General features: G+C 45.2%; 1 protein-coding gene and 1 long non-coding RNA gene across 3 annotated transcripts in view; one reads left to right on the top strand and one right to left on the bottom strand.

Moving 5' to 3' along the window:
• Window positions 1-4,921: 4,921 nt before the first annotated feature.
• Gm26559 (predicted gene, 26559) lies at window positions 4,922-14,341 on the bottom strand. 2 transcript variants are annotated; one of them, NR_167890.1, is made up of 3 exons: window positions 14,117-14,341; window positions 10,491-11,465; window positions 4,922-5,374 (listed from the first exon to the last, which is right to left on the bottom strand). It is a non-coding gene; the product is annotated as a predicted gene, 26559 (long non-coding RNA). The 2 variants fall into 2 exon arrangements; NR_167891.1 differs by lacking the exon at window positions 10,491-11,465.
• Window positions 14,342-14,372: 31 nt separating this feature from the next.
• Window positions 14,373-23,516, top strand: part of Map1b (microtubule-associated protein 1B) — a 95,139-nt gene continuing 85,995 nt past the window's right edge. Inside the window, exons 1-2 of the mRNA NM_008634.2 lie at window positions 14,373-14,671; window positions 22,766-22,867. Of these exons, the coding sequence (NP_032660.2) occupies window positions 14,488-14,671; window positions 22,766-22,867 (286 nt within the window). The 5' untranslated portion in view covers window positions 14,373-14,487. The remainder of the gene's footprint in view (window positions 14,672-22,765; window positions 22,868-23,516) is intronic.

Below are 23,516 nucleotides of genomic sequence, written 5' to 3'. Positions count from 1 at the left end.
TTTCAGGCACACTCAAGTAAAGAGTGGGCTAAGTGTCTAACTCATTACATTAGTTTCCTCCTCCTGTGTAACAAATTACAGCAAACGTGATGATGTAAAATACCTATTCTTTTTTTATTAGATATTCCCTTTATTTACATTTCAAATGTTATCCCCTTTCCTAGTTTCCCCTCCTAAAATCCCTTCTCCCCTACCCCTTTGCCCTGCTCCCCAACCCGCCCACTCCTACTTCCTGACCCTGGCATTCCCCTATACTGGGACATAGAACCTTCACAGGACCAAGAGCCTCTCCTCCCATTGATGACTGACTTGGCCATCCTCTGCTACATATGCAGCTGGAGCCATGAGTCCCTCCACGTGTTTTCTTTGATTGGTGGTTTAGTCCCAGGGAGCTCTGGGGGTACTGGTTAGTTCATATTGTTGTTCCTCCTATGAGGCTGCAAACCCCTTCAGCTTCTTGGGAATAAAATACCTATTCTTAACCAGTTCTGGAGATCTGCAGTCCTGTATCTTGGTGTCAGCATGGTTTTGTTCCTTCTGGGGTCACAGTGGGGAGAATCCATTTCTCTGGCTTGCCCAGCCTCCAGAAGCTACATTCTTGGCTTATTACCGCCCCCTCCCCACCCCATCTTTGGATCTCAGTCTTGTCTTTCCCTTCTCTGCTCCCTTCCTGTCCCCCATCCTTCTGTCCCCTCTTCCATGGTCACATCTTCTCTGACTCTAACACTGAGTATCTCTTACAAGGATCATTTCGAGCAGATCATCTGTGATGGTTTGTATATGCCCAGCCCGGGGAGTGGCACTATTAGGAGATGTGGCCTTGTTGGAGTAGGTGTGTGGGTGTGGGCTTTAAAACCCTTATCCTAGCTACCTGGAAGTCAGTATTCTGCTAGCAGCCTCCAGATGAAGATGTAGGCATCTCAAGCTCCTCCTGCACCATGCCTGGATGCTGCCACGTTCCCACCCTGATGATAATGGACTGAACCTCTGAACCTGTAAGCCAGCCCCAATTAGATGTTGTTCTTTATAGGAGTTGCCTTGGTCATGGCGTCTGTTCACAGCAGTAAAGCCCTAACTAGGACATCATCATACCCCAGAATCCTTCATTTAATCATATTTGCAAAGGTCCTTACTATTAAAACAACAGTTCTCAACCTGTGGGTCATGACCCTTTTGACAAACCTCTCTCTCCAAAAAATGTTAACATTACAATTCAGAACAGTTGCAAAATTACACTTAGAAAGTAGTCATGAAAATAATTTTATGGTTGGGCATCGTCACAACACGAGGAACTGTATTAAAGGGTCACAGTATTGGGAAGATGGAAAACCACTGCGACAAAATGACATGTACAGACAGGGATTAGGGTGGGGGCATTATTCTGTCTATATTCCTTCCCAGACCCCATCAGCATTGTTCCAAACAGCTTTTGAAAGTGACCTTCTGTACTGGCTGGTTTTGTGTGTCAACTTGACACAGGCTGGAGTTATCACAGAGAAAGGAGCTTCAGTTGGGGAGATGCCTCCACGAGATCCAGCTGTAAGGCATTTTCTCAATTAGTGATCAAGCGGGGAGAGCCAGTTGTGGGTGGTGCCATCCCTGGGCTGGTAGTCTTGGGTTCTATAAGAGAGCAGGCTGAGCAAGCCAGGGGAAGTCAGCCAGTAAGTAGCATCCCTCCATGGCCTCTGCATCAGCTCCTGCTTCCTGACCTGCTTGAGTTCCAGTCCTGACTTCCTTGGGGATGAACAGCAATGTGGAAGTGTAAGCCGAATAAACCCTTTCCTCCCCAGCTTGCTTCTTGGTCATGATGTTTGTGCAGGAATGGAAACCCTGACTAAAACACCTTCTGACCCTTGGCTCTGGTGGCAGCCATGTCCCTTCCTTCTGAACTTTCCTGGTCTCCTCAGATGGATGTAGCTGCTTCTTTTTTACACTCTGGATCAAGCTCCTTTTCTGGGCCTGACACCCTATTTCCGTGTGTCTGTTACTTTCTGGAGAAAGTCAGCTCCAACTGTGTTCCCTCACGCCTACCAAGGAGGCACTAGAAACAGCACAGGGTAGAATTACAGGTGCTGTCGCTGTGTTAATGTTCTTCAGGTGACTTTAGCCTGGCCTAGTGCCACCTACATGTGGCCCCTAGAGTCTCAAGGCACATTTTTTTTATCTCATTCGGGATTTCTCGGTTAGCCAGAGATATCCATCCGCATGGTGAGCTGGGAGGACTGTCCCCAGTGGCCACTGGCACCCTGGGAAGAGAGCCTGTATTTGTACCTGCAGCTTGGCTTTGCACTTGAGCTGCAGACTGGCTGGCTATTGCTCTGCTGTGGGCTGGGTGGCTGCTTGCCTGCCCTGCCAGCTGAGAAAGCCATCTCCAAGCAGGCCTGGCTATTTCCAACATAATTCTTTCTCTTGGCATGTGGTCCTTTGATGTGTCAGAATGACTCATTTGGCATTTGCAGCCAGTGAGTGCCAAAGCTTAAAGGAAAGGCACTGGACGAGAACTTCCCAACCTCATTTACGTTCTCTCCTTCTCAGGCCTCATCTCAACTCAGGTGGAATCTTACCTCACTCGGCAGTGGACAGCAGCCCAGTCTGAGCTGCCCAGTTGCTGACACCTGAAGACACTTAGGCTGGGGTTGAAGTGGCCAGAAGGCAAGTGGGGGGAATAAAAGCATAAAACCAAAGAACCCACTCTCAAAGATCCTAAAATCAATTGAGGAGAAAGATCAGACACTGAAGCATGACATCATGCTGTAAAAGCTTGCATCAGCAAAGTGCTAAGGAACTTAGGAACTGATAAGTAACAGATCTCAGCCTACATCTGGATATATCCAAAATATTAAATATTTAAGTCTCCAAAGCACTGGACAAAATCCAGGGAAAATCTTCTTGTATAATCTAATTAATGCAAGGCCATTTTAAGGCCCAAGTATGAGAGAGGAGCCAGAAGTGAAACAGCTGCATAATGCTATTTCCCAGGGTAAGATCTACAAAACAGTCAGAAGGACAGATGCCAGCCTGAGGAAATAATATTTGCAAGTCATACCATGAAAATGGCTAATTCCCTTCATATAGAAAGAACACACACAAATCAATAAGAAAAACAGGAACCATTCATCAAAATGTAGGTAGAGGACAAAGCATACGGCTCCTTGCACACACAGGAAAACCTACTCAGCTAGGCTGGACAGATGGCTGTGGATGACGGAGACCTGGGGTCAGATCCCAAGAACACATCTAAGAAGCCTGACATGGTGGTGTATGCCTATGATCCCCATTAGGGCAATAAGAGGTTTGTCAAGTGAATCACTGAAGCCTCAGCCAGTCTAGCCAAATGGATGGAATTCAGATTCAGTGAGAGACTCTTTCTCAAAAACTAAAGTGGAAAGTGATCAAAGAAAGCCACAAAGAGTTACCCCCGGACCTGCACACACCCATGCACATCTGCAGGTGCATGCACATGTGCACCTACAACCACTACACACACACACACACACACACACACACACACACACACATGCACACGCACACACACACACACACACACACACACACACACATGCACACGCACACACACACACACACACACACATGCACACGCACGCACACACACACACACACACACACACTGCGGCTGAAATCATAGAGAAACTATTATCTATAACACTGGAACAAATAAGGTTTAAAAAGTCTTGCACGTTGAGAAGCAGCCCAGGTGTCGGCCACTGGGAGAGTGCGTACTGACACAGATTGTGAAGGAGGCAAGTTTTCGCCATCTTTCAATATTACAAATATGTTTCCCTTGACTCAGCAATTTCTGAAGCCCCCCACATCCCCAGGAGAGAAATGCCAAAGGCTGCAGTGTTGTTTACATTGTCTGATTTGTTCCTAACTACAGCACTGCTATTTGAGATTGGGAGTCATCAAGACATCAAGACAGCCACGACTCAGTAAGATTTACCCACACAAAGGAACGCTCCGCATTGGTCAAAGGCACCGGGGATGCCTGCCCTTCATGATTAGGACCAGGGTGTGTGGAGACGCTCCCCAGCAAGGCGAAGGACAGAGTGTTCGGCTCACCACCATTGCTTCCTATACAAAAGGAAGGAGGGGAGCACCAGCTCTTTTCAGGGGCGAGCTCAGTGTGTCCCTGCTGGCTGGCTTTGCACATCCTGTCCCTTCATGAGCATGTCCTCTCTATATGCCTGTTACAAAACAAAAACAAAAATAAAACAAACAAACAAACAAACAAACACAAACACAAACCATTCTTCTAGGGCAATTTAAAATATTTCTTCCTGATACCCTCTTAATTGAACATGTCTATAAAATTATTAGAATGCTAAGGTTTGGGGGAAACTATATCCTAATAACGCATAAATAACTTTCTTCCTTATAAGGTTGGTTGAACTGATAAGGTCAACTCGGTCAGAAAGGGACCAAAACACAAAACTCAACACAGAGAGGAAACATTTGCAGCATGTGTAGAGTTCACTGGTGTGGGTAAATCTTAACTGCACCGTGCTGTCTTGATGACTCCCAATCTAAAACCATGCACCTCCTCCTAGAGCTTACTTATCCAGATGTATGGAGATCCCTGCTCTCAAACCAATAGTTCAGCCATAGTGAGTTCTATGCCAGCCTGGATTGCATCAAATCCTATTTCACAAACAAAAACAAAGCAGGCCAGCCAGATGTCTCAGCAGGTAGAGGCACAGGCAGCCAGACCGGATGACCTGAGTTCACTACCCAGCGCCCACAGAGTAGGAGGGGAAAAAAACCCACCTCTTGAAAGTGTATATCATGTGTATACTCAACCCCTCCTCCTAGTCATATATATCCACACAGGTAAAATTTAAGAAATTATCAAAAACAAGACAACAATAGCAACACAAGAAGCTAGCAATCCAAAAGGGAAGAGAGAGAGAGAGAGATTGATTTAAGAGCACATGCTTAATTGATAAAACAGAAGAAATGTGATTTAAAAGATTAATGGGTGGGGGCAAATAAAAACTTGATTTTTTTTTATAAGAATATTTATCTGTTACGAGGAAAACCCTGGGAGTTTGGAAGAAGAGGTGGTGATGTGGCAGGAACTCAGCAGTTGACTTCCCTTGAGGTCTCTTGACAGGAGGAGGCAGCTCATGTTAAAATAAAGTAACACACGTAGCCTATCTGCTCTACTCCAGCCGTCTGTGCCCAGAGAGCTGAACACACATAGACACACGGCCATTGCCACATCAGTTTGAAGAACGCAGAGATCTGCTGAAGGTCTGCAGATGGGGAAGAGCGAATGAACGGCAGACGAATCACACTGTGGCTTCCTGTGCAGGAGTTTCGAAAATGAGGTCAAGCTTCACATATCTGTAGAGAGCTTCAAGAAAGAAACACTATTAAAGAACCATATGTAAAATATTATTGACTTAGGGGAGGAGCTATACATATATGTACATGTATATATGTGTATGTATACATGTGTGTAAACACATGTGTGTTTACATTTATATGTTTAAACACACACACACACACATAAAAACAGTGCTCTATCCAGTTGTGGGGTTTTATGTTGACCATTCCTTTCCTGTTGAAGAAGACTGACTGGTCAGTTCACGCAGCTAACAGGGATGTTACCACAGTTGCCTCCTGAGGCAATATTTCCTCCCCCCTCAACACTGTACCAAAAGAAGAGGCAATTTCCCAGGCAAGCATAATTAAATATAAGTGAGTGCAAGACACTTCTCTGTAGCTGAGGTTATGAGCGTTGAATTTGCAGAAATGCCCTGTAGAAATAATGCAAATGGCCCACAGAGAACAGTAGCCCTGCCAATGACGCAGCACATAATACTATTAAAACTGCCTCTAATAGCTCATACATTATAAATCATTTCCCTAATTTCTTGTTTCTTCCCAGACTTTGCTGTTTTCTATAGCTAGCTTAGAATTTGGGCAGCAAGGCAAATTGATGCTGAGCAAACCCAGCCTACGTCCTCATCGCTAAACGTGCCCTTGAATTACATTCTAGAGTCGTTCCGAATTGAAATGATGTTTTTACTTAATCTTTAAGAATTTCATCCAACATATTTTGACGATATTCTTTTCCTTCTTCCAACTTTTCCCAGCTCCCCCCTCACCTTGCTACCGACCCAGCTTTGTATTCTTTCTTTCTTAAAAACACAAAACAACAAGAAAACTCCACATTATCAAGTGCTTAGCATGTTGGTGGGAATTAACTCAAGGCCAGCAGTCAACCTTAGCACAGTGACACAACCCACAGATGCCACCGGTTTTTGTCATCAGAGAGGGTTTTCAGTTACTAAATGAACACAGACCGTCCTTGGGGCACTAAGAACACTAAAGTGAGCTGGTATGTTTGTGTATGAGTGCCTGCGTGAGTGTGTGTGTGTGTGTGTGTGTGTGTGTGTGTGTGTGTGTGTGTCTGTGTGTTGAAGGAGCTCTCCAGAAGTAAAGACATGGCCTTCACCCACCCTAGAGTGCACACAGAGTCTATGGAGAAGACAAACAGATTTTAGAAATTGCTTACGTAGGTGATAAATTAAGTACTGCAGATAACCAAGGCCTGGTGATCCAAGTGCATCTAAAAAGGTCAGCTGGAGCGGCTTCCCCACAGAAGTAATGGCAGAGCTACCACCTGTGGGGTTAACTAGGAGAGGTGAAGCAGCCAGTGCCAGGCAAAAAGGTCTACATAGGGAGGAAAGAAAGCTGAGCAGGGGTCAGCTGAGGGTGACTGAGGCTAAAAGACAAGGGCAAGGCTGGAGTACAGGTTGCACAGGGCAAATAAGCAGGGGCTAGATTATTTCTTGGGGTCCTTGTAGGCCATGTGAAGAAGTTTGGTCTTGGGTTAGGCATGGTGGCACAGGCCTTTGACCTTAGCACTTAGGAGGTAGAGGCAGGTGCATCTCAGAGTCTGAGGTCAGCCATGGTCTACACCAAGGTTACATAGTGAGATTCTTTCTCAAAACAAGGCCAACAAACCAAAACAAAAGAAAGAAGAAGAGGAGGGGGGAAGAGGAGGAGGAGGAGGAGGAGAAGAAGAAGGAGAGAAGGAGGATGAGGAAGAAGAGGAAGAAGAGGAGAAGGACAAGGAGAGATAGTAGTAGTTTGGTTTTTATTCTAAAGATAATATGAGGGTTGAAGAGATGGCTCAGCGGTTAAGAGAACTGACGGCTCTTCCGAAGGTCCTGAGTTCAAAATCCAGCAACCACATGGTGGCTCACAACCACCTGTAATGAGATCTGACACCCTCTTCTGGTGTGTCTGAAGACAGCTACAGTATACTTAGTATAATAATAATAATAAATAAATCTTTTTTAAAAAGATAATATGAGATTTCAAGAGGAGTGAAGTAAAATGACCAATCAGGTAAAATCATTCCCCTGGTGCTGTGTGGCTCACAGACTGGCTGAGGATTAGCCAGCCAGGTGACCCTGTTGTTACAAAGGGAGAAAATAATGCTAATAATTACTGTGATGACTATCTTCACTGTTGGCCTGACAGGATATAGTATCCCTTTGAAATCCATCTTTAGTGAGCGTATCTGTACGAGCATTTTCACCAAGGTTTAACTGAACAGAAAAGACCCATCTAGAACATGGGTCAGCACCTTCTCACGGGCAAGGCCCTAGAATGAAGAAAAGGGAAAAACAGAAGTGGACCAGAGTGTGAGCAATTCCCTTCTCTCTCCTGTCTCACTGAGACACACAAGGCCAGCTCTCTCAGGCTCTTGCTGGAACTGATCTTACCCCACGCTTTCCCCAGCAGGAGGGACTGTAACCTCAAACTGTGAGCCAAAATGAAGTCTTTCCTTCCTCAAGCTGCTTTTGTTGAAGGAAGAAGAAAAGTAACTGATAGAAATATTGTTTATAATATAAGTCAAGTTAGAGATAGCCCAAATGCCCACCAACAGTGGATTCTCATCAGTAAGTTATATATAAACCTAATGGATTACTATGTAACAATAGAAAAGAATGAGGTATATACCTCACTCATATATATGTATATATATATATATATATATATATATATACATATATATACACATATATTTCACATCAGGATATATTATTACGTAGTATGCATTTACTGGTTTATTGTTGTTTTGTTTGTTTGTTTGTTTCAACTGCAGGGATTAAGCCCAGGGCCTAGTGCAAGCTAAGTATGTGCTCTGCCAAGGAGCTACACCCTCAGCCCTGTATTTAGATTTGTAAAAGAAAAGACTAAATAAGCCCAGACAACCAGGATGGGGGTGGGCTGGAGGGGTGAGATGGAGGGGTGGGGTAGGTAGATAGGCAGCGTGCCTCTAAGGAAAGTCAGGGAGCATGGTAGAGGGAATATAAGTAGAGACTGAAGTCGTCTGGGTACAAATTGTCTTATAAATTTGACCTTGAAATCATATATTCATAATTATAAAGCAAAATTGAATTTAAAATTCAGCTCAGAAATATTGCAAATGAAACCAATGAATCTATGTATTGAGTTAATGGCATCATCCTATAAAAAGGAATTAATTAATTAGACTGCATAAAACTGTATGCCTTAGGGAGAGAGCTATTGAAAAAGGAAATTGCCAAAAGAAATTGCAAGCTGCTTTCAGTAATGCTGTTGATATTGGTATCTTGCTACTGTCCTGAAAAGGGGACAGGGCTGGGTTCACAGTGACAGAAAGCAGGAAGGGATGACCATGCCAGTGTCTGGTGTGATACATGCTAAGGACAAAAACAACTGCAAAAATATTTAAATGGCAATATTGGCCATACGGTTGCCAAAAGTGTTGCGTTTTTAAATCTACAGTACTGTGAGTGTAAGGCAGAGAAAAGGAGGTGCTCTCTGCTCTAATCTGTCCTTGTCTTTGAGAAGTCCAGGTGTAGGACAAAGGTGAAGAACAAGCAGACCCTGTGGCCTTCACTTGTGTTAGAGTCAACCCTTAGTGTTTTCTCATCTTTAAAAGACAAGATCCCTTATATATGCTTACTGAAAATGAAGACCAAGATGGTCAAGATCTCTAAGTCCTATTTTTAATTAAGTAGTGTGGGCTTCTTAGAGAGGCAGATAAATCCAGTTTCTGAGGACAATACAAGGTAAAGGGGTAGTATTCTATATACTGCTTGCCAAGAGGGGGAAATGAATATCAGTAAGAATAACAGCACTACGGGAGATTTCAATTAATTAATTAATTAATTTTTTACTTATTCTCTTTACATTCTGCTCACTACCCCCTCCCTCCTAGTCACTCCCTCTCATAATTCTTCCTCCTTCCCCTCTCCCCCATCTTCTCCTCTGAGCTAATGGGGCCCCACCCTGGGAATCCTCCCAACCCTGGCACTTCAAGTCTCTGAGAGATTAGGCACTTCCACTCCCACTGAGACCAGAGAAGGCAGCCCAGCTAGAAGAACATATCCCACGGACAGGGATATGTTCACAGCTTTTGGGATAGCCCTGTTCTAGTTGTTCAGAACCCACATGAAGACCAAGCTCTCCATCTGCTCTATCTAAACGGAGGGCTAGGTCCAGCCTGTGTATGGTCTTTGGTTGGTGGTTCAATCCTTGAAAGCCCTGAGGGTCCAGGTTAGTTGACTCTGTTGGTCTTCCTGTGGAGTTTCCTATCCCCTTTGTGGCTGCAATCCTTTCTTCTGTTCTTTCATAAGAGTCCTCAAGCTCCACCCTCTGTTTGGCTGTGGGGTCTGCCTCTGTCTGAGTCAGTTAGTGGGTGGGGCCTCTCAGAGAACAGCCATGCTAGACTCCTAACTGCAAGCATAACAGTATCATTAATAGTGTTAAGAGATTTGGTGCTTGCCCATGAGATGAGTCTCAAGTCGGGCAGGTAATTGGTTGGACATTCCTTGCTCCATCTCCAATTCTTGCATTTCTTGTAAACAAGGATAAGTTTTGGGTCAAAAGTTTTGTGGGTGGATTGGTGTCCCTATTGCTCCCCTGGGGTTCCTGCCTGGCCCCAGGAAGCAGCCTCCCCAGGCTTCTAAGGTAGATATTAATGAAGAAAAATAGCGGTTGCTTTGGAAGAATGGTATAGAATGAACAATGTTGACAATTAGTATATAAAGAGCCATGTGTTTGTCCTTTGTCCTTCTTTCCTACATAAACTATATCTTAGGCTAACCAACTGGCAAGGTAAGGATTCTCCTAATGTCTTCTTGCTGTCAAATAAATAATAAAATATTATAATATTAGAATTTTCATATTCCTGTTTTGTTTTGTTTTGTTTTGTTTTCTGAGACAGGGTTTCTCTGTGTAGCCCTGGCTGTTCTGGAACTCACTCTGTAGACCAGGCTGGCCTTGAATTCACAGAAATCTGCCTGCCTCTACCTTCTGAGTGTTGGGACTAAAGGCCCCCAGTTCATTGCCAACATGTCTGGATGAGGGAGACATTTACTCTAGAACTATTTTTTTAATCTATCTATCTATCTATCTATCTATCTATCTATCTATCTATCTATCTATCTATCTATCTATCGTACCTCTCATAATGGCGAGGACTGGGACCATGATAATGGAGAGAAGTGGATGGTTGAGGAGACATCTAGAAGGCGAAAGTGAAACTCGCCAGGCTCCTTGTAGCGCTGACTGCACTTGAAGCCAGGGAAGGGTCCCAGATGTCGGCATGGTTTCTACCTTGCGGTGTGGGATAGATGTGTTACCGTTCAATGGAACAGATGCGCGAGATCAGCGCTAGAGGATGAAGATGATTCCGGCCTGGAGCCGATCGAGTTTGCAGAGCCTTTGGGACACTCAAGTGTAGTCACTCAAAGCTGGTGATAGAGGCAGGCTTCCTTGTGGGTGCATTTTCCTTCTCTTTACAATTGTCTCCTTTGTCTTGGGAGTGGGGACTTTTCTAACTTAGAAGAGTGGCTGACCATGTTGGGTTTTCTTTTATTTTTTCTCCCAGAGGTGTTGGTAGAGGGGTCACCTGTACATATTTTGTAAGGCTACCGTTACTCCGTTGTCTAAGAAAATGGGGGTGGGGTATCATCTAATCACTCATGTCTTGATGCTTAGGCTGATCCCTAGCCTGGGTTACGTGCTTCTGAAGTCTCTTCCCTTTACTCTTCCCTCACATAGTCACAAAGATCCAGTTCTTTCCATTTCTGCAACAAAAGGACTGGACATTAGCTGACTGCGTGTAAAGTAGCCATTGCTAGTCTGTGTTCTGCCATAATATCCCTGGATTGCAAAGGGTGGGCAAAGAATGGGGTGGATCCTGGTCATGGCTTTCTTAGACAGAGGGCCACCGTGAAGAAGCTCTTTCTTCTATTGCACTTATTAAAATTAATTAACTAATGTGCATGGAGGTCACAGGACGATTTATGGTAGTCTGCTCTCTCCTCTCATTGTGTGGATCCTGGGATGGAACTTAGTAGGTCCCCAGGCGTGGCAGCAAGTTCTTTTTCCTCCTGAGTCATCTCATTGACTTCTTGCATCTTTCATCCAACAATCTATTGCAAAATATGGAACAATTCAGTTAGGTAGGTGTTAGGATATTCCAACACGTCTCTGTTTTTTTTTTTTTTTTTTTATCTTGGATAGTACATACCTCAGGCTCAGTCCTGATCATATAGTAACAATATGTAGCAGAAATTTAATTATCTTCTTTTCATTCTGTATAATTTTCGGGGCTACCTCTTATTTATTTGGGATATGTGTTTCCATGAACACAAAAATGGAGACTTTTGTTCCAAAATACATTTAACGAGGTAAAGGGACGCTGCTGTCGACGTGATTATTAACTTGATTGGGTGGAGAGCTTCGTAAAGCACAGCTCTGGGTATATCTGTTGCGGTGTTTCCAGAGAGGATTAGCTAATAGGATAAGAACCACACTGGATATGAGCAGCAGCACCCCATAGGCTGGGCTCAGACCGAATAAAGAAGAAGTACTGCTTCCTGCCCATGAGGAGGTGAGCAGCCCTCCCACTGCACGGTCCCTCCACCACAATGTTCTGCCCAAAGGAATGGAGGCAACAGACCATGGTCTGAAACTTAAGAAGCTGTGGGCAAAAATCAGTCTCCCCATCCCCAAACAATCTCTCATAGAAATGTGAGACATGAAGCAACACAAATACCCATATAGGCATAGGAGTAATGGCGGTTCAGAGAAATGGAGGACAGCTCACTAGATGAAGCCATCCTGGTGGTTGGCCTCCAAGAAGATGTTCTTTGCCTCCTCACCTCCACCATGGATCATCCTGCTGCCCTTTCCTAAGAGTAACTGCATATCCTCTTTAAACTTGTTCAATTGTGACCAAGTCTCTGCGGCAAGCTTACTGCAGACCCCTAGCGTCATAGGTCAGACATCATCTTTAGTCACGACTCATCAGACTAGTGTGGTGTTTGGCTGCTCACTGAGTATTGTCTCTTTAGGTTTCAAGAAAGAAACGGGGCAAAAAGGCCTATGTCTTAGTCAGGGTTTCTATTCCTGCACAAACATCATGACCAAGAAGCAAATTGGGGAGAAAAGGGTTTTTCAGCTTACACTTCCACACTGCTGTTCATCACCAAAGGAAGTCAGGACTGGAACTCAAGCAGGTCAGGAAGCAGGAGCTGATGCAGAAGCCATGGAGGGATGTTACTTACTGGCGTGCCTCCCCTGGCTTGCTCAGCCTGCTCTCTTATAGAACCCAAGACTACCAGCCCAGAGATGGTCCCACCCACAAGGGGCCTTTCCCCCTTGATCACTAATTGAGAAAATGCCTTACAGTTGGATCTCATGGAGGCATTTCCTCAACTAAAGCTCCTTTCTCTGTGATAACTCCAGCTGTGTCAAGTTGACACAAAACTAGCCAGTACAGCCTATGACAAGTAAATCGTGGGAGTCAACACCTAAGACACTGGGCTATCGGGAAAGTCTCACAATAGGTTTTGTTTGTTCTGTTTCATTTTTAAACAGGGTCTTATGTATCCAGGCTGACCTTGAACTCATCAGCTAAGGATGACCTTGAACTTCTGATCCTCCTTGTCTGCATCGCCTGAGTGCTGGGACTACACTGCCCAGTGCTTCCGGTGCCAACATGGGCGTGAAGTCCACCAGCTAAGCTACAGCCCCTCCAGTTGGTATTTTAAAACTGGTGTATACTCCAGTGTTAAAGGTATATTGACTAGTATATACCAAACTGCTATTTAGTATGTTATATTTAGTATAAATTAAAACTAGTATACACTCCAATATTAGTTATTTTAGATGAAAATAGGCTTTTCCCCCCTATTCCATCTAATTCCATCTATTTTCTCTTCTAAAATGATCCCCAGTCTTCATGATGATGAGGCGCTTGCCCCCCTCTTCTGCCCTAATACAGAAATGTACTCATTAGATTTGTGAGAAATGAATGTTTACGATGGCCTTTAGAAACATTATTAGGAGTTCTTCTAAATATAGACAAAAGCAATAAAAACTCCCAAAGCTACATGTATCTTAAAAGACATCATTGTCACACAAAATAATTTTGCCTGTGTATCCCCCAAGGAACTGAAAAGCACATTATAGTCGCTGTAATCCTGCAGAGACAGTGTCTTCTCTATTCTTTGTTATGCCTGATGCTATCTGTTCAGCATATTAAGAAAAGAAATCTGTATCTAGCATAATATGTCTGCCTCTTCTCATTCATTTCCCATGAGCACCAAAAGCCAGTTCTTTTTTGAGCGTTAGTTAGTCCTTCCAGACTAGACTCCAAAGTCTGAACAAATTAGGCTTAGGTCTTGCAAAGTCTCTTTTAAGCGAAGGTGATAAATATTCCTGTTGTTTAAAAAAAATGGACAAATACGCCTTTCTATATCTACAAGGTCAAAAACTCAGGTTTGTGTTCTTGGGCGGGGTACCCTCAACCCAGCGCCCACTGTGACTGCAGCAATTACTCAAATTCTGACTTCACGTGGATGAGGCACAGGCACAGGCCTGAAGATGCGGAATCTGACTCAGGACATAATCCCGCTCTGAAACAGGAAGTAATCCCCACTCCCCAGGTTGATGGTTTAGGGCAAAGAAAGTGTGTGTATGTAAGGGTGATGGTGCAGAAGGCCCTCGGGTTGCAGCAGAGTTCTTTGGGTCCCCTAGAGCCTGGCTCCTGGCCCTGCCCAGACCATTGTCCACACACCTCGTCCTTCCAGCTTCCGGGCCGCCGGCGAAATGATTTGCTGCAGATGACATCAGCCCTGGGCTAAGGGCTGGAGGAGTGGAGGCAACCACCACGAGGACGTGCCGGGTGGTCCTTTCCTCCTCCTCTTCCTCCCAGGCTCCTAGCCTAGTCTCCATATAAACGGCACCGCCTCCTCGGCCTCTCACTCCCCGCTCCTCTCTTCCGCGCAGGGAGAGGGCGGAGGGGGAGGCGACGCGTGCGCCGGGAGGAGGGGGGACGCAGGGGGCGGAGCGGAGACAGCACCTTCGGAGATAATCCTTTCTCCTGCCGCAGAGCAGAGGAGCGGCGGGAGAGGAACACTTCTCTCAGGCTTGAGCAGAGCCGGCAGGATGGCGACCGTGGTGGTGGAAGCCACCGAACCGGAGCCATCGGGCAGCATCGGCAACCCGGCGGCGTCCACCTCGCCCAGCCTGTCGCACCGCTTCCTAGACAGCAAGTTCTACTTGCTGGTGGTGGTCGGCGAGACCGTAACCGAAGAGCACCTGAGGCGTGCCATCGGCAACATCGAGCTGGGTAAGCGGTCCCGAGGCCCCCCAGGGGCGTGAGTGGGGAGACGCGCCAGCACGACCCCACCCAGGGCGCGACGGCCACCTTGTTCTCCCGCACGCCCCGCACCCACGCCTCTCCGGGCCACCTCCCACACTCCATCTGGACTCTTTTTCTGGGCTAATTTCTAAATTATTTTATTTGAGACCCAGAGAGGGGATCTTTATAATAGCCCTGAGGGATAGGTCACCTGGCTGGGTCCGTGGCCACCGCCGACTTGGCTACCTCCTCTCGTGCTCTTTGAAATGCAGGTGTCAGAGGAGCGGAGGCCATAATAAAACCGCAACCGCAGGCGGAGAAAGGGTGGGGTGAGCCTAGCAAAACCTCTTCTTTCAGCTCAGCTCTCGCCCTAGCCAAAGGCTGGGACCCACCTCCCCTTACCCGAAAACCTGGGGTCAAAACACCATGTGCCAAGGCCCGCATGGAAATCGTCTTTATCACAGTCACCTCGTGCTCCCCGCCCCCGCCAGTCACACACACACACACACACACACACACACACACACACACACCCCTCTGAGAATAGAGAATGCCTTTTCTGACTTAAAACTTCCCGATTCTTTCTTTCCTGGGAATGACTAGGCTAGTCCTTGGGCCACGCCCGTCCCCCCCCCTCCCCCCCAGCCCCCGAGGATACAGGCATGGAACCCGTCTGCGCTCTGTTTCTAGACGAAGCCCAGCCTCGCTCTTGCCCCTGAGGTCCTGGCTGCAGCTTTCAGAAAGGACAATGGGACCCCAGGTTGCGTGGGTGGGCTTCTTTGAAAAGTCTTAGCTTCAGGAGCCATAGCTTGAATGGGAGGAGGAGGTGGCAGGGGAGGGTCAGCTCCTGCGCTGCTGCGCGCACCAGGAACGGGCTCTGCGGTAGCGGAATAGCGGTTCCCGGGGAACCCTGGGCGGGGCTGGGAGGGTCCGGGAGGGCACAGCCTTGGGCGGGCAACCATCGGCCCGCCCTTCAGCCCCACCCGGTCTGCCGCAGTGCCCGCGCTGGACAGCCGCACCTGCCCCCGCACTGCGGCGCCCCCGGCTGGCACGATGCTGGCTCTGCCCGAGCCTCGCGCTGTCAGGGGGCCTTGCGCCCACCTTTGGCTGTGAGCGGTTTTGTTGCGCTCCCGACTCCCCGGTGGCAGCTCTAGCCTCTGCTTTATTCCGCCCCCCTCGCATCCCTCCCTTCACTTCATCCCTGGCAGAAGTCCCCGGGTCCGTGTGCAGCTCCAGCCTGAGCGCTCTATTCTCTTGGGGTGGTGCTGAAACGTTTCTGCTAGGAGACACCGGCTGGTGGGCGTGGTGCAGTCCGCACTGCGGTCTCTACGGCAGCCCGAGGCGGACAAAGGGCGTTCACGTAGCCCTCCTTTCCTTCTCCCTATCATGCCAATAAAAGATGGATGAAATGATTTTGGTTTAGATGAATAAATAAATAAACAAAAGCTTGTCACCTGCCTCTGCATTTGGAAATGCCCACTTGTCCCCAGAACAAAAGGCTTCAGGGTGGGGACTGGAGTTGCAGACCCGGTTCTTTTGTTTAACTTTAAAGCACGGATTTTCCCTTTCAGCTTAAAAGGAAAAAAAAGTGATCAGAAAGCCTGTCGTGATTTTTCATGAGGGGAAGATCAAGAATAAGAGATTTCAAAAGTGGAATGCTTTTTCTGAATGTCTCAGTAATCATCCTTCATTTTCAGATTACGGGCTTTTGATCTGTTTCTCAAACTTCGTTTATTTCCACGTTTTTCTCCTTGGAAAAACTCACAAGTACTGACTTTGGGTGTGGCTATTGTGGGAATTAATGGCTAGGTGTTTTTAAATCTTTTTTTTTTTTTTTTACTTAATATTTCTGGAAACAATCCATTAAGAAGTGCTTTTTCATCTCCAGAATGTTCAGAATCACCCATTGTGGTGCCAGGAGAGGAATCATCACGCCCATTTTTAGAGCTTGAGAACAGACATGAGGGAGGAAGAGTGAGGGACAGACTCAAGGTCACGGAGCAAAGCTGTGCCAGGAGAACGGCTACTGCAGTGTCACTACTTGTGTGACCCGGTCTAGATAGGAGTGCCAGCAGGCTAACATCACAGATTCAGCAGGCAGTCTTCTGACCTTGTCTTTGAACAAGTCATCTACTTGTGGGCACCTCTTGGTACAGGGAGGAGGCTCAGCCATCGCCTTGCAACCACGTTTATCTTCCCGCTTTGTTACCGGGTTTGATCATTCCTTATGCGATCCGTTCCAGGCTTTATTCAAGCCTCTTTCTGTTGGAGGAGAAAATAGATGCAGCCAAGGAATTCTGTGCGTTATGTCCTGGCTTTACTAGCATTTAGTCCTAAATCCAGATTTGTCTTCTTAACAGCAGAAAGTAGGAAAGAAAGGGAAAGAAGGAGGGAAGGAGGAAAGGAAGAAAGGAAGGAAGGAAGAATATTTGAGAGAGAGAGAGGGAAAAGCACAAACCGCAGAGAACAGTTCACTGAATTTTCACAAAGTGAAGACACCTGTGTTGTCCAGCTAAGAAACAGCCATTTACAAGAATCTCAGAAGTCACCCCACCCACCAATCCTAATGTTCATTTTGCAATCACCATGCTTTTTTTGATTTTTAATTCCCTAATTTGGTCAGGTTTTTTTTCTTTCTTTCCTTTTTTTTTTTTTTTTTTTTTTTTTTTTTTTGGAATAGATTTCTGAAATGGTTGTATCGATCTCATTAAGAATCAACCAAGTGTGTGAGCAGAGCCATTTCCTCCAGGGTAGTAACAGATGTTGCTGATCCTCTAGAGAGTGCTCTCCTGGGTCCCCGGGTCTCCCGATGCAGCTCACACTGCCCGGGTTTTCAAGGATAAGTGAAAACTCTGCTTCCCCGGCTTTTCAAACAGTCTGAGATGACTTAGCAACAGGGCAGTCAGGCTCTGTTTCCTTGGCGGGGCGCACTGCTGCTTCAGCTGGCAGATCCCAGCTGGGCCTCCTCCAGAGGTCACTATGGTGCCACTGCTATTGTTGCCTGCAGGCTATGTTGCTTGAGGCAAGAAGAAGCTGCTCCATGGGGCTCAAGCTCGGCTGGTCAGCTCCCTGAGGGCTGGGGAAACCATTTCTCTCAGCTGTTAGCCTTTCTTATTCCCTCTTCCTTTCCCATCCAGACTGAGGCACTATGTAGCTGGAGACCCTGGAGTCTGGCATATTGGCCATCTGATTGATTACCCAAGAGCACTCCAGAAAGGCAATAAATAAATAAATAAATAAATAAATAAATAAATAAATCTAGACCCCTGTAGAGGGATGGTAGATACCGAAGCAAATCAACAGGCCCGAAACACCCTACATGGATGCTAAGTGCTTCTGGAGACCAAGGAAGAAAAATGCTCAGCTGTTTTTGAAAAGCACAAAATCAGGGTTGATCATTTCTTCTCCAGAGCTTCAAACAATAGTGTTCACTTGCACTGTTCGAGCTACACTGATGCAGTTCTATAGGACTTGATCCCAAACTACAGTGGACACCACCAACTGATTCATCTGTCCTTCCCTAATTGTCCCCAATGTGGAGGTAGCCTGATAGCCTTATTCTTACCAAAATGCTGGCATCTGGGTATATTTTAATATTTAGACTCTATACAACAATACCGGTCACACTGAAATTTAAAACATGGTACAATTGAGTTTTCATCAGTTCGTGCCATTCTTTCTAAAGAAGCCAAAGTCATCTAATGAATGTTAAGTGTCAGTCTGATGCTTTCAATTATGATTAGAGGGCAACTAACTGTCTCTCTAGGTGACATTAGATATAAGCAAGATGTGCTTATGAGAAGATAGATAAGTGTGCTATCCACTGCCTTGAGTCTTTAGGTGTGAGTTAAGCTGGTTACATTGTAATAGTCTGATGCCTCCTTAGTGAAAATGTTCTCTCCAAAATTGTAGGCAAGAAAATAAAGAACCCAGAAAGGCTTTGGGATTTCATTTTCATTTTCTTCTAGCAAAGAAAAAGAAGTGAAAACCATATATGGTAGGAGATAAAGAGACGCTAGAATGTGTTACATTTATTATATTCATCTTCACACTTCCAAAATCAGGAGGCAGATGGATTTTTGCTTGTTCTGCCTAATTGGTGTTACCACTAAGGGCTCTGTGATCCTAGCTGAAATCCAAGCGAGTCAGTCCCTAAATGGAAGGTCATTAAATCAATGCTTTGTTGTAAATCTTCCCTAAAAGCTTGCTTTTAAAAGTAATTTCTAGCTTTTAGATTTAGAAATAAATTCTTATAGATAACTATTTGCTTCTATTCTAAGATGTTATCCAAGACTTGAGGTTGTTTATTTTTCTTTTTCTTTCTTTTTTTTTTTAATTATTGCCAATGCTCTGAAGTGATGTGCTGTCCATGTGAGATATCATTTTCATTAAACACGAATATAAGACGAATATTAAGTTACTGGCTTTGTAAAAAGAGAAGCAAACCAAAGGCTAGGTCAAAGGAAAGCTGGGAAATCTTTTCTCTAAAAAGCCTCTTAGCATTTTCCGTTTAGCTGCTTCTCTGGTTTATACGTCTATCCTAGGTTCAAGTTACCTTCTAGTGTCGTTTTCCAAACAGAATCATAGGATTATAGGCTGACCATTCAGATATTTACAAGAAATACTCAAAAGCCTGCTTTTAAAAGGGAACGATTAAATTGGGCCCATTGAGGAAAATAACTTGTCAAAGGCCCAGGTAGCTGTCACGTGTCCGGCATGCACGGTGTGGTCCATTCATTTTCCTTTCTTTGATCTGCTGCTTCGGTTAGAAATAATGCAGTTTTCATCCACTAAAGGAGAGGTGCTTTTTGGTTTTATTAAGCCAAAAGTTTCTACAAGATCAGGGTAAGCTTTACGTAATCCAGCTGGAAGACCCAGTATATGATACGCACCTTCCTTCCTCACCCTGACCAGCTCTGAAATACCCTTCCCCTTCTTTTCCCCCTCTCTTAAACACCACGTGCACGCCCACTTCTTTGTGCATCGCTACCACATGGGGTGAGAGAAATGAAAAGAAAAGATGGTCTGATGCTTCCTGCCCACCTGGAATGAACACAGGACAGTGTTTTCCTCCCTGGGCAGAGACAGGATCCCGGAACAGCCTGGAACCTGAACCCTAGCCCCTTGAACCTAGCCAGGCATTTGAAACACAGGTTAACTACGCCCAGTTGCTCCAGTTGTTAGCCCCTGGGTAATCCAGGAAGGACAAACTCCTCTTAGATGGCTACAGAATCAAAGCCTCAATGAAGAGCTTGCCCTTAGAGGGGCGAGGAATATAATGTGTCCCCTCCCCTCTCCCACGTCCCCCCCCCCCCCCCCGTTTCAGAATCTCTTTCAGAACTTCTTAACAACACCCAGGTATCTCCCCTCTTTGGCTGCAGAGTCCAGAGGGAGAATGTGCAAAGGGCTTATCAACTGCAGGGGCTCCAGCTTTGGCTCCCAGTTAGGCATGAAGGAGAGACATGGAAAGACAGTCAAAAGCAATCAGCCTTCATTGCAAATGTCTCCCTTTGCTAGCAATATCCAGCATAAGGGACCAACTCGTGACTAAGTGTTTTATTTCTAAAACTGATAAGGCTCCAGAGTGTTCACTCCCAACTAAAGTAACCATGAAGTCTATATAGTCTTTCTATAAACCACAGCACCAATTATGCATCCTTAAATATTTTGACTGGAAATTGCTCTCTTAGAGAGAACCTTGAATATTTTTCTTTCATTGGCAGTTTACACACCGGAAGTTATTTTTACCAACTGTCTACTGGTTTTATTAAAAAAAAAAAAAACATCAACTCAATGGATTTTTTTAAAGTTTAACATTTTTCTGTTGTCAAATTATAAATGTAAATGACATAAATGAATATAAAATGAACAATTCACCACTGGTGTCGTGACAAGGGAGAAATAACAAATATCAATGCAAGAGCAAGCGGGTACCCAGCCCCAGACAAAGTCATTCAAATAGTGCAGCCATTTAGACGTTACTTAGAACAAAGATGGAAAAATAGTATGAATTTAAATACATATGTCTCATTATTAACTTATTGACCTGGCTTGACAAGCCAGAAGACAAAATGGAGCTCCATCAATGGTTCCGATTAAGCCACTCCGACAGGAACTCAATGGCTTTGCACACGAGGCTAGTATAGAGTGTATATATGTTGAAGTAAAATATTCTAATGAATTCAGACCTCTCAACCTGTCAAGCTCTGCGGGGAACAAAAAGAAGCCATTTATCATGTCTCCACTAAAAAGACCCACAAACTCTCAACATGCCTTTCTTGTTAAAATTTAAATATTCCATTAGCACAAATGCAAACTGAGGCTATTTAATGTTTCCAGGGAGACTCATAAAATTTTCCCTTATAATTTAGCCTCTCCTTAGGAGTGTTAACTCTTTCTTGTCTGAATCTTTCCTGCTATTCCTGTGAGAAATTCTCCCTCTATTGAAGGGACACCCAGCTGTTGAGAAGGTTCCTCTGATGGAACAGGTCTAGAAGCTCAGGCATCAGAGTTACAATTTCAAGGCCACCTGAACTAGTTAGAGCGAATTCTAGGCTGGTTTGGCTATGTAATAAGACCCTGTCTCAAAAAAAAAAAAATAAAATAAAATAAAAATGAGAGAAAAAGAGAGAGAGAAAATGAATTTGAAGATATCTTTTTATGTATAGTGAACTGAGTTCTACAATCTTTTAAAAGATCTATATCTAATATATCTTTAATCAAAATATTACATATAATTAAGACCTGTGTTGTATATACTATAGTATAATGCACATGATTATCCCTAAGATAGGAAAACAATGGTGGTAAATGGAGGTAGACATTAAGGATTTAGAGGTGGGTTTCATGCACTACCATGTAAACCCTCTAGGCTGATGGCATAAATACTAATCAATCAATGGATCAATCAATCATTGGCCTTTTGGTTAGAGATAGCTCACTTGCAGATATCCACCTAAGGGCTTAAGCCTCTCTCTGAGGAGTCTGATAATAAATACTTGTTGGCTCAGAAATTGGTTTCCGGCAGTTGAGGCTGTTCACACCAGTGTACAGTCCTGGTGCTGTGTACTGGCTCCATCACACGCAGTCTGTTGGGGAAAGTCCGAGCACATACCCATGAACGCACATACACGTGAACACACACATTACATATTACATGTGAACACACAGAGAGATGTTGTCTGGGCTTTGGCAGCTCACAGCTTTCCTGGCTTCTGTCCAGGGTTCTCATAACTTGATGGTCTCTGTGTTCCCTCTGAGACACCTCCTTTGGGTTGAAGAGGGAGGGAGAGGAGTACAGAAGAGACCGAGGAGATATGGCCAGTACTGAAAACCACAGTCACTCTGATGCTTCACTGTGGGTTATGCTGGCTCTTGATGGCTCCTTCCAGGCTGACGCATGGGAGTTCATGCCCACCCCCAAACTACCGAAGTTTTATCAAGTATAAAAAGTTCCCCTGGATTTAAAAAAAAATTCAGTATAGCTCAACAATTGTGAATGAAAAGCACTCCCTGACCAGCTGACTAAATAAAGTAAATTACTGATAGGACTCCTAGTCTAAACCTTGAGTTCCACCTGCTTATCAAAGATCACACAATTTGAGATTGATATGGGGGGGGGGAAGAAACCAAGGTCAAAAACAAGTAAAAAATCACACACATGCACTGCAAGAGCATCCTTTGGAAAACAGAGAGCCAGGCTTGAATGGCAGCCGCCCGTCCCACCTGCATCTGACATTGGCCACTTAGTGGAGCTGAAGAAGCTGATGGTAGTCTGGGGCCTCTTAGCCAGAACTGTCATCTTCTGTGCCTCCCAGCCTGCCTTGAGTCTGCTGTTTGCTTTCAGCCCCCAGCCTTGCTGCACGTACCCTTTCTGAGGGGGGCAGAACTTCAGGCTCACAGTTAGTTCTTCCTCCCTTGTGTCCCAGGGGAGGGGCCTTCCCTTTCCCACTTGTGGGCATCCACCGCTAGCCAAGGTACCTGCCATCAAAAGGCCCGAGAGAAACGTCCATGGGGGTGCTTTCCAAACCACTCTGAGGTGACTCCCAGAAGCCTGCCAACTGTCCTCCTTTTCCTCCACAGGGATCCGATCGTGGGACACAAACCTGATTGAGTGCAACTTGGACCAGGAACTCAAACTTTTCGTATCTCGACACTCTGCAAGATTCTCTCCTGAAGTTCCAGGTGAGGTTTCTACTCAGTGTTAGCCTAGCTCTTGACAGGATGAGGGGAGTGACCGTTGTCTGGAAAAAGCTTTGGTCTGGCATGGAAAGAAAAAAGAATTTCCTCTCCTTGCTAGAAGTTTCTTTGTATGTATGTCAATGACTTGAGCCAGCAGCCACAACTTGGAAAAGTAGAATTTAAGTAATCACCATGTGGATTATTGATGGTGTGGGTTCTTATGAGAGGTTTGAAAGTCTAGCTTACTTCCCTTTGGGTTTCAGTGTTCTCTGACCTCAAGGGATTACAGACTACTTCAATATTAATTTTACTCAAAGTTCTGAGTATAGACTGGGTGCTCCTACAATCCTCCACCTCCCTTCACTAGAAAGAGAAAGGACACTTGGTGTTTCAGACACAAAAGATGTTTTCAGCTCCTTAGTGTGGGAAAGAACCTGATGTTCCAAGCTGCTGTAAAAACAGCCTTTCTTTCAGAATAAGAGAATCAAAGGTAAGGACGCAAGCACCGGTCATATGTAAAGCTGTTCCCTCTGCGAGGATGTGTCCCGCCCACCTCTCTGGGCTTCGATGATGCAGATTCATCTCTCCCTCCTTTCTGAGCTATGAATTCCTCCTATCTGGTCCCATTTGGACATAATAAGAGAAGATTCTG

Source organism: Mus musculus, chromosome 13, assembly GCF_000001635.26.
Source record: "Mus musculus strain C57BL/6J chromosome 13, GRCm38.p6 C57BL/6J".
Taxonomy (NCBI): Eukaryota; Metazoa; Chordata; class Mammalia; order Rodentia; family Muridae; genus Mus; species Mus musculus.
Note: the sequence above shows the minus strand (reverse complement) of the source record. Positions and strands in the feature narration are given on the sequence as shown.